Source organism: Larimichthys crocea, chromosome VIII (assembly GCF_000972845.2).
Source record: "Larimichthys crocea isolate SSNF chromosome VIII, L_crocea_2.0, whole genome shotgun sequence".
NCBI classification, from domain to species: Eukaryota; Metazoa; Chordata; class Actinopteri; family Sciaenidae; genus Larimichthys; species Larimichthys crocea.
In genome coordinates, this window is record NC_040018.1 from 32,540,760 (window position 1) to 32,553,385 (window position 12,626).

The 12,626-nt window shown below is 45.8% G+C and overlaps 2 protein-coding genes and 1 long non-coding RNA gene across 4 annotated transcripts in view; 1 reads left to right on the plus strand and 2 right to left on the minus strand.

Moving 5' to 3' along the window:
- Positions 1-972: 972 nt before the first annotated feature.
- LOC113746282 (ras-related protein Rab-8B-like) lies at positions 973-6,646 on the minus strand. Its single transcript, XM_027281263.1, has 4 exons — positions 6,345-6,646; positions 2,293-2,353; positions 1,367-1,427; positions 973-1,248 (listed from the first exon to the last, which is right to left on the minus strand). The coding sequence occupies exons 1-4, from the start codon at positions 6,466-6,468 to the stop codon at positions 1,132-1,134; spliced, it is 363 nt and encodes a 120-aa protein (XP_027137064.1). The 5' UTR covers positions 6,469-6,646; the 3' UTR covers positions 973-1,131.
- Positions 6,647-7,773: 1,127 nt separating this feature from the next.
- LOC113746275 (isocitrate dehydrogenase [NAD] subunit alpha, mitochondrial-like) overlaps positions 7,774-12,626 on the minus strand; it is a 7,026-nt gene continuing 2,173 nt past the window's right edge. Inside the window, exons 3-11 of one of the 2 annotated variants that reach the window (XM_027281236.1) lie at positions 11,962-12,045; positions 11,741-11,855; positions 11,379-11,566; positions 10,390-10,523; positions 10,174-10,276; positions 8,952-9,016; positions 8,795-8,879; positions 8,564-8,716; positions 7,774-8,213 (exon numbers count right to left, since the gene is read on the minus strand). In XM_027281236.1, coding sequence (XP_027137037.1) covers positions 8,130-8,213; positions 8,564-8,716; positions 8,795-8,879; positions 8,952-9,016; positions 10,174-10,276; positions 10,390-10,523; positions 11,379-11,566; positions 11,741-11,855; positions 11,962-12,045 — 1,011 coding nt within the window. In that variant the 3' untranslated portion in view covers positions 7,774-8,129. The remainder of the gene's footprint in view (positions 8,214-8,563; positions 8,717-8,794; positions 8,880-8,951; positions 9,017-10,173; positions 10,277-10,389; positions 10,524-11,378; positions 11,567-11,740; positions 11,856-11,961; positions 12,046-12,626) is intronic. The other variant, XM_027281237.1, reaches the window with a different exon arrangement.
- The window catches only part of LOC113746288 (uncharacterized), a 6,385-nt gene continuing 2,428 nt past the window's right edge, over positions 8,670-12,626 (plus strand). The window contains exon 1 of the long non-coding RNA XR_003462723.1: positions 8,670-8,775. This is a non-coding gene — a long non-coding RNA (uncharacterized LOC113746288). The remainder of the gene's footprint in view (positions 8,776-12,626) is intronic.

Sequence of the window (12,626 nt, forward strand, 5' to 3'; positions counted from 1 at the left end):
CCTTGTGGTCGTATAACGCATCGGCGTTAACTCGTCTTGTCATATAACTCGCGTGTCATATATAAACTCAATCGGGTCGTATAACTCCTTGTGTCTATAACGCATCGTGTCGTATAAACTCGTCTTGTCATATAACTCATCGTGTCCTATAAACTCCTGTTGTCGAGAAACTCCTTGTGTCAGATAAACTCTCCGTCGTATAACGTCCTTGTGTATCCGATTCATAAACTCATTCGTGTCGCATAAACTCGTCTTGTATGTAAAACATCGTCTTGCTCCATATAAACTCATCGTGTATAACTTACTGTCTGCCAAACTCTGTTTGTCGTATAACTCGGTTGTCATATAAACTGACTTCTCGTTCCGTATAAACTCCGTCTTGTCGTATAAACTCATCGTGTCGTATAAACTCATGTGTCGTATAAACTCGGCGTGTCATATAAATCTCTTTGTAAATCATCGTGTATCTCTCGGTATATAAACTCATCGTGTCACTATAACAACTCATCTGTCAAGTATAACTCTTGTACATATAACTCATCTTTGTCGTCTATAACTGCATCGTGTTCGTATAAACTCTCGTAACTTCGCGGTTCGTATAAAAATCGTCTTTACTAATCGTGTCAATAAACTGCTGGTCATTACGTGTCGCTATAAACTCATCGTGTCTATATAAACTCATCGTGCGTTTAAAACTCACGTGTATATTAAACCTATCCGTGTTTCGTTAAACTCGTCTTGTCATATAAACTGCGTCTTGTCGTATAAACTCGTCTTGTCGTATAAACTCTCGTGTCCGTATAAACCATCGTCTTGTCTATAAACCGTCATCGTGTCTATAACTCGTCGTTCGCATATAACTCATCGTGTCGAAAAAGGGGAAAGAAAAGATCAATAGAAGTCAATAGAGATCAATAGAAGTCAATAGAGATCAATACAAATCAATAGAAGTCAATAGAGATCAATAGAAGTCAATAGAGATCAATACAAATCAATAGAAGTCAATAGAGATCAATAGTTCTGGTCTCGTTCTGGCCACACGGTGGCGTCTGTATCAGGATGTCTTCACTTCTGTCCATGAGGACACACGTTGTCCATCTTTATACAGTCTGATGACGTCATGTTGTGACATCACATGACGTCATGTGATGTCAGAGGGGTGTGGTGTACCTCCTCGATGTTTCGTATCCAGTTCCTGATGTTATCAAAGGACTTCTCGTTAGTGATGTCATAGACCAGCATGATGCCCTGAACACAAAGACAGGAAGTGACATCAGCACAGATCTAAACGTTCAGTTCACACTGCAGTCTGTGTGACTGACAGCTGGCCTGTCCAATAGCAGAGCAGTGAGGGGGCGTGTCTCACCATGGCTCCTCTGTAATAGGCTGTGGTGATTGTCCGGAACCTCTCCTGACCCGCGGTGTCCCTGCAGGAAGCAGAACATTCACAGAACGCTCACACAACATTCACAGAACGCTCACACAACATTCACAGAACGCTCACAGAACATTCACAGAACATTCACAGAACGCTCACAGAACATTCACAGAACGCTCACACAACATTCACAGAACATTCACAGAACTCTCACAGAACGCTCATAGAACATTTACAGAACGCTCACACAACATTCACAGAACGCTCACAGAACATTCACAGAACTCTCACAGAACGTTCATAGAACATTTACAGAACGCTCACACAACATTCACAGAACGCTCACAGAACATTCACAGAACATTCACAGAACTCTCACACAACATTCACAGAACGCTCACAGAACATTCACAGAACGCTCACAGAACGTTCATAGAACATTTACAGAACATTCACAGAACGTTCATAGAACATTCACAGAACGCTCATATAACATTCACAGAACGTTCACAAAACATTCACAGAACGTTCATAGAACATTTACAGAACATTCACAGAACATTCACAGAACATTCATAGAACATTTACAGAACGTTCACAGAACATTCATAGAACACTCACAGAACATTCACAGAACGTTCACAGAATGTTCATAGAACATTTACAGAACGTTCATAGAACATTGAAAGAACGCTCACAGAACATTCACAGAACGTTCACAGAACGCTCATAAAACATTCACAGAACATTCACAGAACGCTCATAGAACATTCACAGAACGCTCACAGAACATTCACAGAACGCTCATAAAACATTCACAGAACATTCACAGAACGCTCATAGAACACTCACAGAACATTGACAGAACGCTTAGTCAGCTGGTATTGATCTTTATTGATCTCTGATCAGCTCACCATATCTGCAGTTTGATTTTCTTCCCGTCGAGTTCGATCGTTCTGATTTTAAAATCAATTCCTGAAACACGGAAAAACAACAAACATGTTAGAACTGACTGAACTTCGTCACACGCCTGCAGCACTCGTGTCGTAGACAGAGGTCTGAGTCATGATACAATAAATACACTGGCAGCAGTAGTAGCGTGTGTACTGTAGTCAGGATGTTCGTGTACCACCGTGTACACTGAGTATTCTCCTTTCTTCTGACGTTAAACTGAATCTTCATGTTGACGCATCTTCTCCTTGACACCTTCTGAAAACTAGGCGGGTGGAGTTAGTCTCTGAGGTGCGTTTGTGTTGGTCAGCTGACTGGGCGTGTCTCTGTGTGTCATACAGGATATTTTTAAGTTTCCTGTTTCTGGCGAAACGTTTCCAAGAAGTCTGACAACTTTGTTTCCTCCCGAGTTTCCTGTTCACGCTCCAGCGCACATTCAGATCCACTGAGGACGTCTGAGCTCCTCCAGCACCTCCTCCAGCTCCTTCTACAGCTCCTCCAGCACCACCCTGTGAGACCTGTCCAACATGTCACCCATGTGACTCAGAGAACTTCAGTGATGCTAAGCTAATGCTCAGTTGTTTACAGTTTAAAATCAGCTGATTCTTCTTCTCCCAGTCTGTCGGCAGGAAGTGAAACCGCTCCAGGACCACAGCTGGTCGTCATGGAAACAGCAGGTCAAAGAACTCCACTCCCTGTCCATCAGCTGATCGATGATCAGTCCCTGCTCTTTGATGGTCATGGTGGACAGGATCTGGTTCTGGTTTAGTCTTCAGATGAACCGGGCCATTTAGTGTGTCTCACACACTCACACACACACACACACACACGTGTACACACACACAGAGTCAGAGTCAGAGGTCAGCTGACTCTCACGGGACCAGGCATCGTGGTAACAGAGCGTCCTCTGTCTGACTGTAGCAGCAAAGGATTGTGGGTGTTCATGTCACATTCATGGAGGTCCAGCTGAAGAGACACATGGTCATGACATCATCATGACATCACTGTGATGGAGGTGTGACTCATTACTGTTCATAACAAGCCAGTTTAGAGTCAGTCTGTTTACAGTCAGTTTACAGTCAGTCTGTTTACAGTCTGTTTACAGTCTGTTTACAGTCAGTCTGTTTACAGTCTGTTTACAGTCAGTTTACGATCAGTCCGTTTACAGTCAGTTTGTTTACAGTCTGTTTACAGTCTGTTTACGATCAGTCTGTTTACAGTCTGTTTATGATCAGTCTGTTTACAGTCTGTTTACAGTCAGTCTGTTTACAGTCAGTCTGTTTACAGTCAGTCTGTTTACAGTCAGTCTGTTTACAGTCAGTTTGTTTACAGTCAGTTTGTTTACAGTCAGTCAGTTTACAGTCAGTCTGTTTACAGTCAGTCTGTTTACAGTCAGTTTGTTTACAGTCAGTTTGTTTACAGTCAGTCTGTTTACAGTCAGTTTGTTTACAGTCAGTCTGTTTACAGTCAGTTTGTTTACAGTCAGTTTGTTTACAGTCAGTCTGTTTACAGTCAGTTTGTTTACAGTCAGTCTGTTTACAGTCAGTTTGTTTACAGTCAGTTTGTTTACAGTCAGTCTGTTTACAGTCAGTTTGTTTACAGTCAGTCTGTTTACAGTCAGTCTGTTTACAGTCAGTTTGTTTACAGTCAGTCTGTTTACAGTCAGTTTGTTTACAGTCAGTCTGTTTACAGTCAGTCTGTTTACAGTCAGTTTGTTTACAGTCAGTCTGTTTACAGTCAGTTTGTTTACAGTCAGTCTGTTTACAGTCAGTTTGTTTACAGTCAGTCTGTTTACAGTCAGTCTGTTTACAGTCAGTTTGTTTACAGTCAGTCTGTTTACAGTCAGTTTGTTTAGTCAGTCTGTTTACAGTCAGTCTGTTTACAGTCAGTTTGTTTACAGTCTGTTTACAGTCAGTCTGTTTACAGTCAGTCTGTTTACAGTCAGTCTGTTTACAGTCAGTTTGTTTACAGTCAGTCTGTTTACAGTCAGTCTGTTTACAGTCAGTCTGTTTACAGTCAGTTTGTTTACAGTCAGTCTGTTTACAGTCAGTCTGTTTACAGTCAGTCTGTTTACAGTCAGTCTGTTTACAGTCAGTTTGTTTACAGTCAGTCTGTTTACAGTCAGTCTGTTTACAGTCAGTCTGTTTACAGTCAGTTTGTTTACAGTCAGTCTGTTTAGTCAGTTTGTTTACAGTCAGTCTGTTTACAGTCAGTCTGTTTACAGTCAGTCTGTTTACAGTCAGTCTGTTTACAGTCAGTTTGTTTACAGTCAGTCTGTTTACAGTCAGTCTGTTTACAGTCAGTTTGTTTACAGTCAGTCTGTTTACAGTCAGTTTGTTTACAGTCAGTCTGTTTACAGTCAGTCTGTTTACAGTCAGTCTGTTTACAGTCAGTCTGTTTACAGTCTGTTTACAGTCAGTCTGTTTACAGTCAGTCTGTTTACAGTCAGTCTGTTTACAGTCAGTCTGTTTACAGTCAGTCTGTTTACAGTCAGTCTGTTTACAGTCAGTCTGTTTACAGTCAGTCTGTTTACAGTCAGTCTGTTTACAGTCAGTTTGTTTAGTCAGTCTGTTTACAGTCAGTCTGTTTACAGTCAGTTTGTTTACAGTCAGTCTGTTTACAGTCAGTCTGTTTACAGTCAGTCTGTTTACAGTCAGTTTGTTTACAGTCAGTCTGTTTACAGTCAGTCTGTTTACAGTCAGTTTGTTTACAGTCAGTCTGTTTACAGTCAGTCTGTTTACAGTCAGTCTGTTTACAGTCAGTTTGTTTACAGTCAGTCTGTTTACAGTCAGTCTGTTTACAGTCAGTTTGTTTACAGTCAGTCTGTTTACAGTCAGTCTGTTTACAGTCAGTTTGTTTACAGTCAGTCTGTTTACAGTCAGTCTGTTTACAGTCAGTCTGTTTACAGTCAGTTTGTTTACAGTCAGTCTGTTTACAGTCAGTCTGTTTACAGTCAGTCTGTTTACAGTCAGTTTGTTTACAGTCAGTCTGTTTACAGTCAGTCTGTTTACAGTCAGTCTGTTTACAGTCAGTTTGTTTACAGTCAGTCAGTTTACAGTCAGTCTGTTTACAGTCAGTCTGTTTACAGTCAGTTTGTTTACAGTCAGTCTGTTTACAGTCAGTCTGTTTACAGTCAGTCTGTTGACAGTCAGTCTGTTGACAGTCAGTCTGTTTACAGTCTGTTTACAGTCAGTCTGTTTACAGTCAGTCTGTTGACAGTCAGTCTGTTGACAGTCAGTCTGTTTACAGTCTGTTTACAGTCAGTCTGTTTACAGTCAGTCTGTTTACAGTCTGTTTATAGTCTGTTTACAGTCAGTCTGTTGACAGTCAGTCTGTTTACAGTCTGTTTACAGTCAGTCTGTTTACAGTCAGTCTGTTTACAGTCTGTTTATAGTCTGTTGACAGTCAGTCTGTTGACAGTCAGTCTGTTTACAGTCTGTTTACAGTCAGTCTGTTTACAGTTAAGTCTGTTTACAGTCTGTTTATAGTCTGTTTACAGTCAGTCTGTTTACAGTTAGTCTGTTTATAGTCTGTTTACAGTCTGTTTACAGTCAGTCTGTTTACTGTCTGTTGACCACCATGAAACCAAATGTAAATGTTCAGAGAACTGAACGCATCATCAGGTGGGAGGAGGACCGTGACGTTGGACATAAACCGTATAAACCGAAACAGGACGTACCTGAACAGACAGCATGGACGTCACGTGACTTTAGATGATAAAACAAAGTGCAGCGTGTTGACAGGAAGATGTGAATAAAGTTTAATAAGTATTTATTAACTCTAATAATGTTATCTATAATGACGTCATGTCCGAGAGTTTGTGTCAGTGGATCGATCAGCTGATTGACACCTGATCAGTTCTGGGGTCAAAGGTCACCTGGCGCTGACGCCCGTCCCCCTGAGCTTTCACTTTCCCGGTCAGCTGCGTTAGCTTCGTGGCTAACACCCCGGCTGCCCGCCTCCGGCTGCCCCATCCCCGGCCGCTGGGCTCGGGTTACGGCCCCGTTAGACTCACCGATGGTGGAGATGAAGGTGGTGTTGAAGGCGTCCTCGCTGAACCGGAACAGCAGGCAGGTCTTCCCGACGCCGCTGTCCCCGATCAGCAGCAGCTTGAACAGATAGTCGTACGTCTTCGCCATTTTCCCGCCTTTGTCCCGGAGACGTCACGGAGCTCCGTCCGCCTCGCAGACACCGACAGCCGGCCACACTGTGCTGGACGCTGGGCTGACAGAACACTGGACCGGACAGCACCGACACAGTACCGACAGGGAGCCGGAAACGGCTTCAAGCTCCACTCAATGCACTGCAACACATCCGGTGAGAGGTTTTCAGAATAAAACTCCAGAAAAATAAAAGTTGTCTGTTTTTTACATTTATAAATTATGAATGAAATTATTAAAGTGGGTGATTTTAAGCTGTTTGTGTATAAAGTTTATTATAAGGTTGATAAAATGTGATTATATAAATTAATATAAAATGTTGAAGCTCGTTTTCTTCTTCAGCTTCTGTAGTGTTGCCATCGAGATGGCAGAGTGATGTGACGTCATGCTGATTGGAGTTGACCAATCAGGTGCCCCGGTCTGAATTCTTTTGTTTTGTGACGTCACTGTGACACAAACTCATTAACTTTAAGATCTTTTATTTTGAAGTTGAAGCTGCCTCGTGTTCCGGTCTGTCTCTGGTAGCTTGTCACAGGAAACCAGGGGCGTGTCCATGTGACGTCACTGTCCGGGTGGGACTTTTACTGTTTAAAAAAGTTTTAATGAAAAAAAACTTATTTCTTAAATACATGAACGTCACTTCCGTTTCCTGTTTGAGGTTCACTTCGTGTTTTCTGAAAACTTGTCTGCAGTCAGCTGACTGTGACGTCATCAGAACGGAAGCTGAGAGGCCAATGGAAAGCCAGCTGACCTCATGACTCCGCCCCTCATTAGCATAATGAAGGTTTAAAGATGAATAAATTAATTGAAATGAGCTTTGAATTATTTTGTAGTTTACTCACTCATTTAAAATTTACTGGACAGTTTGTTAATAGTTGGACCTCTGTCAGCCAATAAGAAGAGAGAACAGCAGCGTCACTTCCTTTAACATTAAGTCAGGATCTCCAAACATCTAATTCAAGGACTTTCAAGGCCCAGTGCCTTTAAATTCAAGGAGAACAGAGTGACTGTCTGCATCTGACAGACAGACAGGTAAACAGACAGGTAGACAGACAGACAGGTAAACAGACAGACAGACAGGTAAACAGACAGGTAGACAGACAGGTAAACAGACAGGTAGACAGAGAGGTAAACAGACAGACAGGTAAACAGACAGACAGACAGGTAAACAGACAGACAGACAGGTAGACAGACAGACAGGTAGACAGACAGAAAGGTTGTTTATCATTCATATTTTTATTTTTTCTGTCAGACTGCAAACAGGAAACAGGAAATAAATAACTCAACCTTTCAGTTCATTAACGGTTAAAAAAATAGTAAATATTCAAAATGTCTGACGAGTTCATTAATATTCAGATATGGTTATTAACACGTTCTTGTTACTATGACGTCAGAACCCTCAGGAAATGATGATGCCACTCTTGGTCATGTGACATGTGTGCGTATGTTACTGTGAATGTTTACTGCGACAGAAGCCCCGCCCCCTCCACACATGGTCCCGCCCCTCCACATCTGGCCCCTCCCCCTCCACACAACAAAAAAAACACTTTCTATGTGAGTGCAGCCCGGCTCGGCCCGGCTCAGCTCGGCCTGGCCCGGCTCGGCCTGGCCCGGCTCCCTCAGGGGTTCCGTCTGCAGCTTCAGTCCAGGTCCTGAATGCGACGACAGATATCCGCCGTGAACTCTGAACACTTTGAGTTTCCTCCGAGGTCCTTCGTCAGCACCTGGGACACACATGCGGTTTCCATGGTTACCACCTCCAAGCGGTTACTGCATCACATTCAGGTCCTGGTCTAAGGTTCAGGTCTAAGTCCTGGTCTAAGGTTCAGGTTCAGGCCTGGTCTGGGTCCTGGTCTAAGATTCTGGTTCAGGTCTGGTCTGGGTCCTGGTCTCAGATTCTGATTCAGGTCTGGTCTGGTCCTGGGCTAAGGTTCAGGTTCAGATTCTGGCCTGGCCTGGGTCCTGGTCTAAGGTTCAGGTCTGGCCTGGCCTGGTCTGGGTCCTGGTCTAAGGTTCAGGTTCAGGTTCAGGTTTTGGCCTGGTCTGGGTCCTGGTCTAAGGTTCTGGTTCTGACCTTCTTGTCTCTGATGGTGTCAAAGCAGGCCGTCTGGATCTTGTTCCCGTAGTCATGGAGACCCATGTGACGCAGCATCATGACAGCGCTGAGCAGCAGGGCGGTCGGGTTGGCCAGGTCCATGCCAGCGATGTCAGGGGCGGTGCCGTGGACCTGCAGGTGAACAAACAGGCTGAAGACACCTGCAGACAAGAACCTCGTGACTGGACCAGGTCAGTTAAACAAACTAACCGATTCAAAGATGGCGACCCCGTTGGCGCCGATGTTTCCACTCGGAGTGACGCCGAGTCCTCCGATGAGCCCGGCACAGAGGTCACTGAAACACGAAGAGACGAGACGTTAGACGAGGACCCGACACCAGACGGGACCGACTCAGACAGACACTGACCTCAGGATGTCTCCGTATAGGTTTGGCATCACTAGAACATCAAACTGGGTCGGATCTTGAACCATCTGAAAGACCAGAACACCAAGACGGGTCAGAACCACGCATCACTGTTTGTGTCGGAGTTAGTGTGTTTTCAGGTGTGTTAGTGTGTGTTCAGGTGTGTTAGTGTGTGTTCAGGTGTGTTAGTATGTGTTCAGGTGTGTTAGTATGTGTTCAGGTGTGTTAGTGTGTGTTCAGGTGTGTTAGTGTGTGTTCAGGTGTGTTAGTATGTGTTCAGGTGTGTTAGTATGTGTTCAGGTGTGTTAGTGTGTGTTCAGGTGTGTTAGTGTGTGTTCAGGTGTGTTAGTGTGTGTTCAGGTGTGTTAGTGTGTGTTCAGGTGTGTTAGTGTGTGTTCAGGTGTGTTAGTATGTGTTCAGGTGTGTTCAGGTGTGTTAGTGTGTGTTCAGGTGTGTTAGTGTGTGTTCAGGTGTGTTAGTATGTGTTCAGGTGTGTTAGTATGTGTTCAGGTGTGTTAGTGTGTGTTCAGGTGTGTTAGTATGTGTTCAGGTGTGTTAGTGTGTGTTCAGGTGTGTTAGTATGTGTTCAGGTGTGTTAGTATGTGTTCAGGTGTGTTAGTGTGTGTTCAGGTGTGTTAGTGTGTGTTCAGGTGTGTTAGTATGTGTTCAGTTGTGTTCAGGTGTGTTAGTATGTGTTCAGGTGTGTTAGTGTGTGTTCAGGTGTGTTAGTGTGTGTTCAGGTGTGTTAGTGTGTGTTCAGGTGTGTTAGTATGTGTTCAGGTGTGTTAGTATGTGTTCAGGTGTGTTCAGGTGTGTTAGTGTGTGTTCAGGTGTGTTAGTGTGTGTTCAGGTGTGTTAGTTTGTGTTCAGGTGTGTTAGTATGTGTTCAGGTGTGTTAGTGTGTGTTCAGGTGTGTTAGTGTGTGTTCAGGTGTGTTAGTGTGTGTTCAGGTGTGTTAGTGTGTGTTCAGGTGTGTTAGTGTGTGTTCAGGTGTGTTAGTATGTGTTCAGGTGTGTTCAGGTGTGTGTCCAGGTGTGTCCAGGTGTGTTCAGGTGTGTTCAGGTGTGTTCAGGTGTGTTAGTATGTGTCCAGGTGTGTTCAGGTGTGTGTCCAGGTGTGTCCAGGTGTGTTCAGGTGTTGTGGACTCACGTTCAGACAGACTGTGTCCAGGTGTGTTCAGGTGTGTTAGTATGTGTCCAGGTGTGTTCAGGTGTTGTGGACTCACGTTCAGACAGACTGTGTCCAGGTACATCTCGGTGAATTTGATATCTTTGTAGTTTTCAGCAACTTCACGACATTTTCTGAGAAACAACCCGTCTGACATCCTCCTGAGACACAGACAGGGAGACAGACAGGGAGACAGACAGGAAGAAACATTGACTCTGTCTGTCGACTGGCTCAATCAAACTGATCGTCTGTGATGTCACTGGTCCAGACTCACATGATGTTGGCCTTGTGGACCGCCGTCACGCTCGTCCTCTGGTTGTTCCTCGCGTACTCGAAGGCGTACTCTGCGATCCGTCTGCTGGCGTTCTCCGTGATCAGCTTGATGCTCTGAACGACGCCATCCACGATCTGAGACAACAAGACCGGATCATCATCAAGACCACGACCCGGATCATCATCAAGACCACGTCACGGACCATGACCCAGATCATCATCAAGACCACGACACGGACCATCAACAAGACCACGACACGGACCATCAACAAGACCACGACACGGACCATGACCCGGATCATCATCAAGACCACAACCCGGATCATCAACAAGACCACGACACGGACCATGACCCGGATCATCATCAAGATCATGACAGGGACCATGACCCGGATCATCATCAAGACCACGACACGGACCACGACCCGGATCATCATCAAGACCACGTCACGGACCACGACCCGGATCATCATCAAGACCACGTCACGGATCACGACCCGGATCATCATCAAGACCACGACACGGACCACGACCTTGATCATCATCAAGACCACGACACGGATCACGACCCGGATCATCATCAAGACCACGACACGGACCACGACCCGGATCATCATCAAGACCACGACCCGGATCATCATCAAGACTACGACACGGATCACGACCCAGATCATCATCAAGACCACGACACGGATCACGACCCGGATCATCATCAAGACCACGACACGGATCACGACCCGGATCATCATCAAGACCACGACACGGACCACGACCCGGATCATCATCGAGACCACGACACGGACCACGACCCGGATCATCATCAAGACCACGACACGGACCACGACCCAGATCATCATCAAGACCACGACACGGACCACGACCCAGATCATCATCAAGACCACGACCCGGATCATCATGAAGACCACGACCCGGATCTTCAAAAACAGACGTAACGTTAGTTTAACGTCAGAAGGTTGAGCAGCTGCTCACCACGTGTTCGATGCCGCTGTACTCGCCCTCCGTGTTCTCTCGGATGGTCACCAGGTCGACGTCGGTGTACGGCGTCTTGTAGCCTTCGATGGAGATGCAGGGCCGCACGTTGGCGTACAGGTCAAACGTCTTCCTCAGCAGAAGGTTCATGGACGGATGTCCAGCAGCGATGGGCGTCTTCAGAGGACCTGAGGAGACACGGTGAGACGTCAGGGACAGAACGTGACACGAAGAACAGAGGAGAACCCGGCCCGGCTGGTAGAACCCGGCCCGGCTGGTAGAACCCGGCCCAGCTGGTAGAACCCGGCCCGGCTGGTAGAACCCGGCCCGGCTGGTAGAACCCGGCCCGGTTGTGTCCTCACCTTTCAGTCCGATCTTGCTCTTGTCCATCGACTCTTTGGCGTCAGGAGGAATCATCCAACGACCTCCGGGTCCCTTTATGGCGGTCACGTTCCTCTCCTCCCACCTGATGGGAGCCTGGGAACGTTTAGAGAACAATTAGAGAACGTTCAGAGAACTTAAACAATCTTTGGAGAACCATGAGTGAACGTTTAGACAACGTTCAGAGAACAGAGCGTCTCACTTTGGCTGCTTCAAAGATTTTAATGACGGCTGTTGAAATCTCCGGACCAATCCCATCGCCAGGAATCAGAGTGACTGTCTGCATCTGACAGACAGACAGGAGAGAGACAGACAGGAGAGAGACAGACAGACAGACAGGAGAGAGACAGACAGGAGAGAGACAGACAGACAGACAGAGAGACAGACAGGAGAGAGACAGACAGACAGAGAGACAGACAGGAGAGAGACAGACAGACAGACAGAGAGACAGACAGGAGAGAGACAGACAGGAGAGAGACAGACAGGAGAGAGACAGACAGACAGACAGGAGAGAGACAGACAGACAGACAGAGAGACAGACAGGAGAGAGACAGACAGGAGAGAGACAGACAGACAGACAGGAGAGAGACAGACAGGAGAGAGACAGGAGAGAGACAGACAGGAGAGAGACAGACAGACAGACAGGAGAGAGACAGACAGACAGACAGACAGGAGAGAGACAGACAGGAGAGAGACAGACAGACAGACAGAGAGACAGACAGGAGAGAGACAGACAGGAGAGAGACAGACAGGAGAGAGACAGACAGACAGACAGGAGAGAGACAGACAGACAGACAGACAGGAGAGAGACAGACAGGAGAGAGACAGACAGACAGACAGAGAGACAGACAGGAGAGAGACAGACAG

Bases quoted from the DNA above. Each gene is read 5' to 3' on its own strand.
- LOC113746282 (XM_027281263.1), bottom strand. From the start codon at position 6,468: ATGGCGAAGACGTACGACTATCTGTTCAAGCTGCTGCTGATCGGGGAC. The intron at 2,354-6,344 runs GTGAGTCTAACG...TCCGTGTTTCAG, and splicing joins CACCTTCATCTCCACCATCG to GAATTGATTTTAAAATCAGA. The intron at 1,249-1,366 runs GTGAGACACGCC...CTTTGTGTTCAG, and splicing joins CCTATTACAGAGGAGCCATG to GGCATCATGCTGGTCTATGA.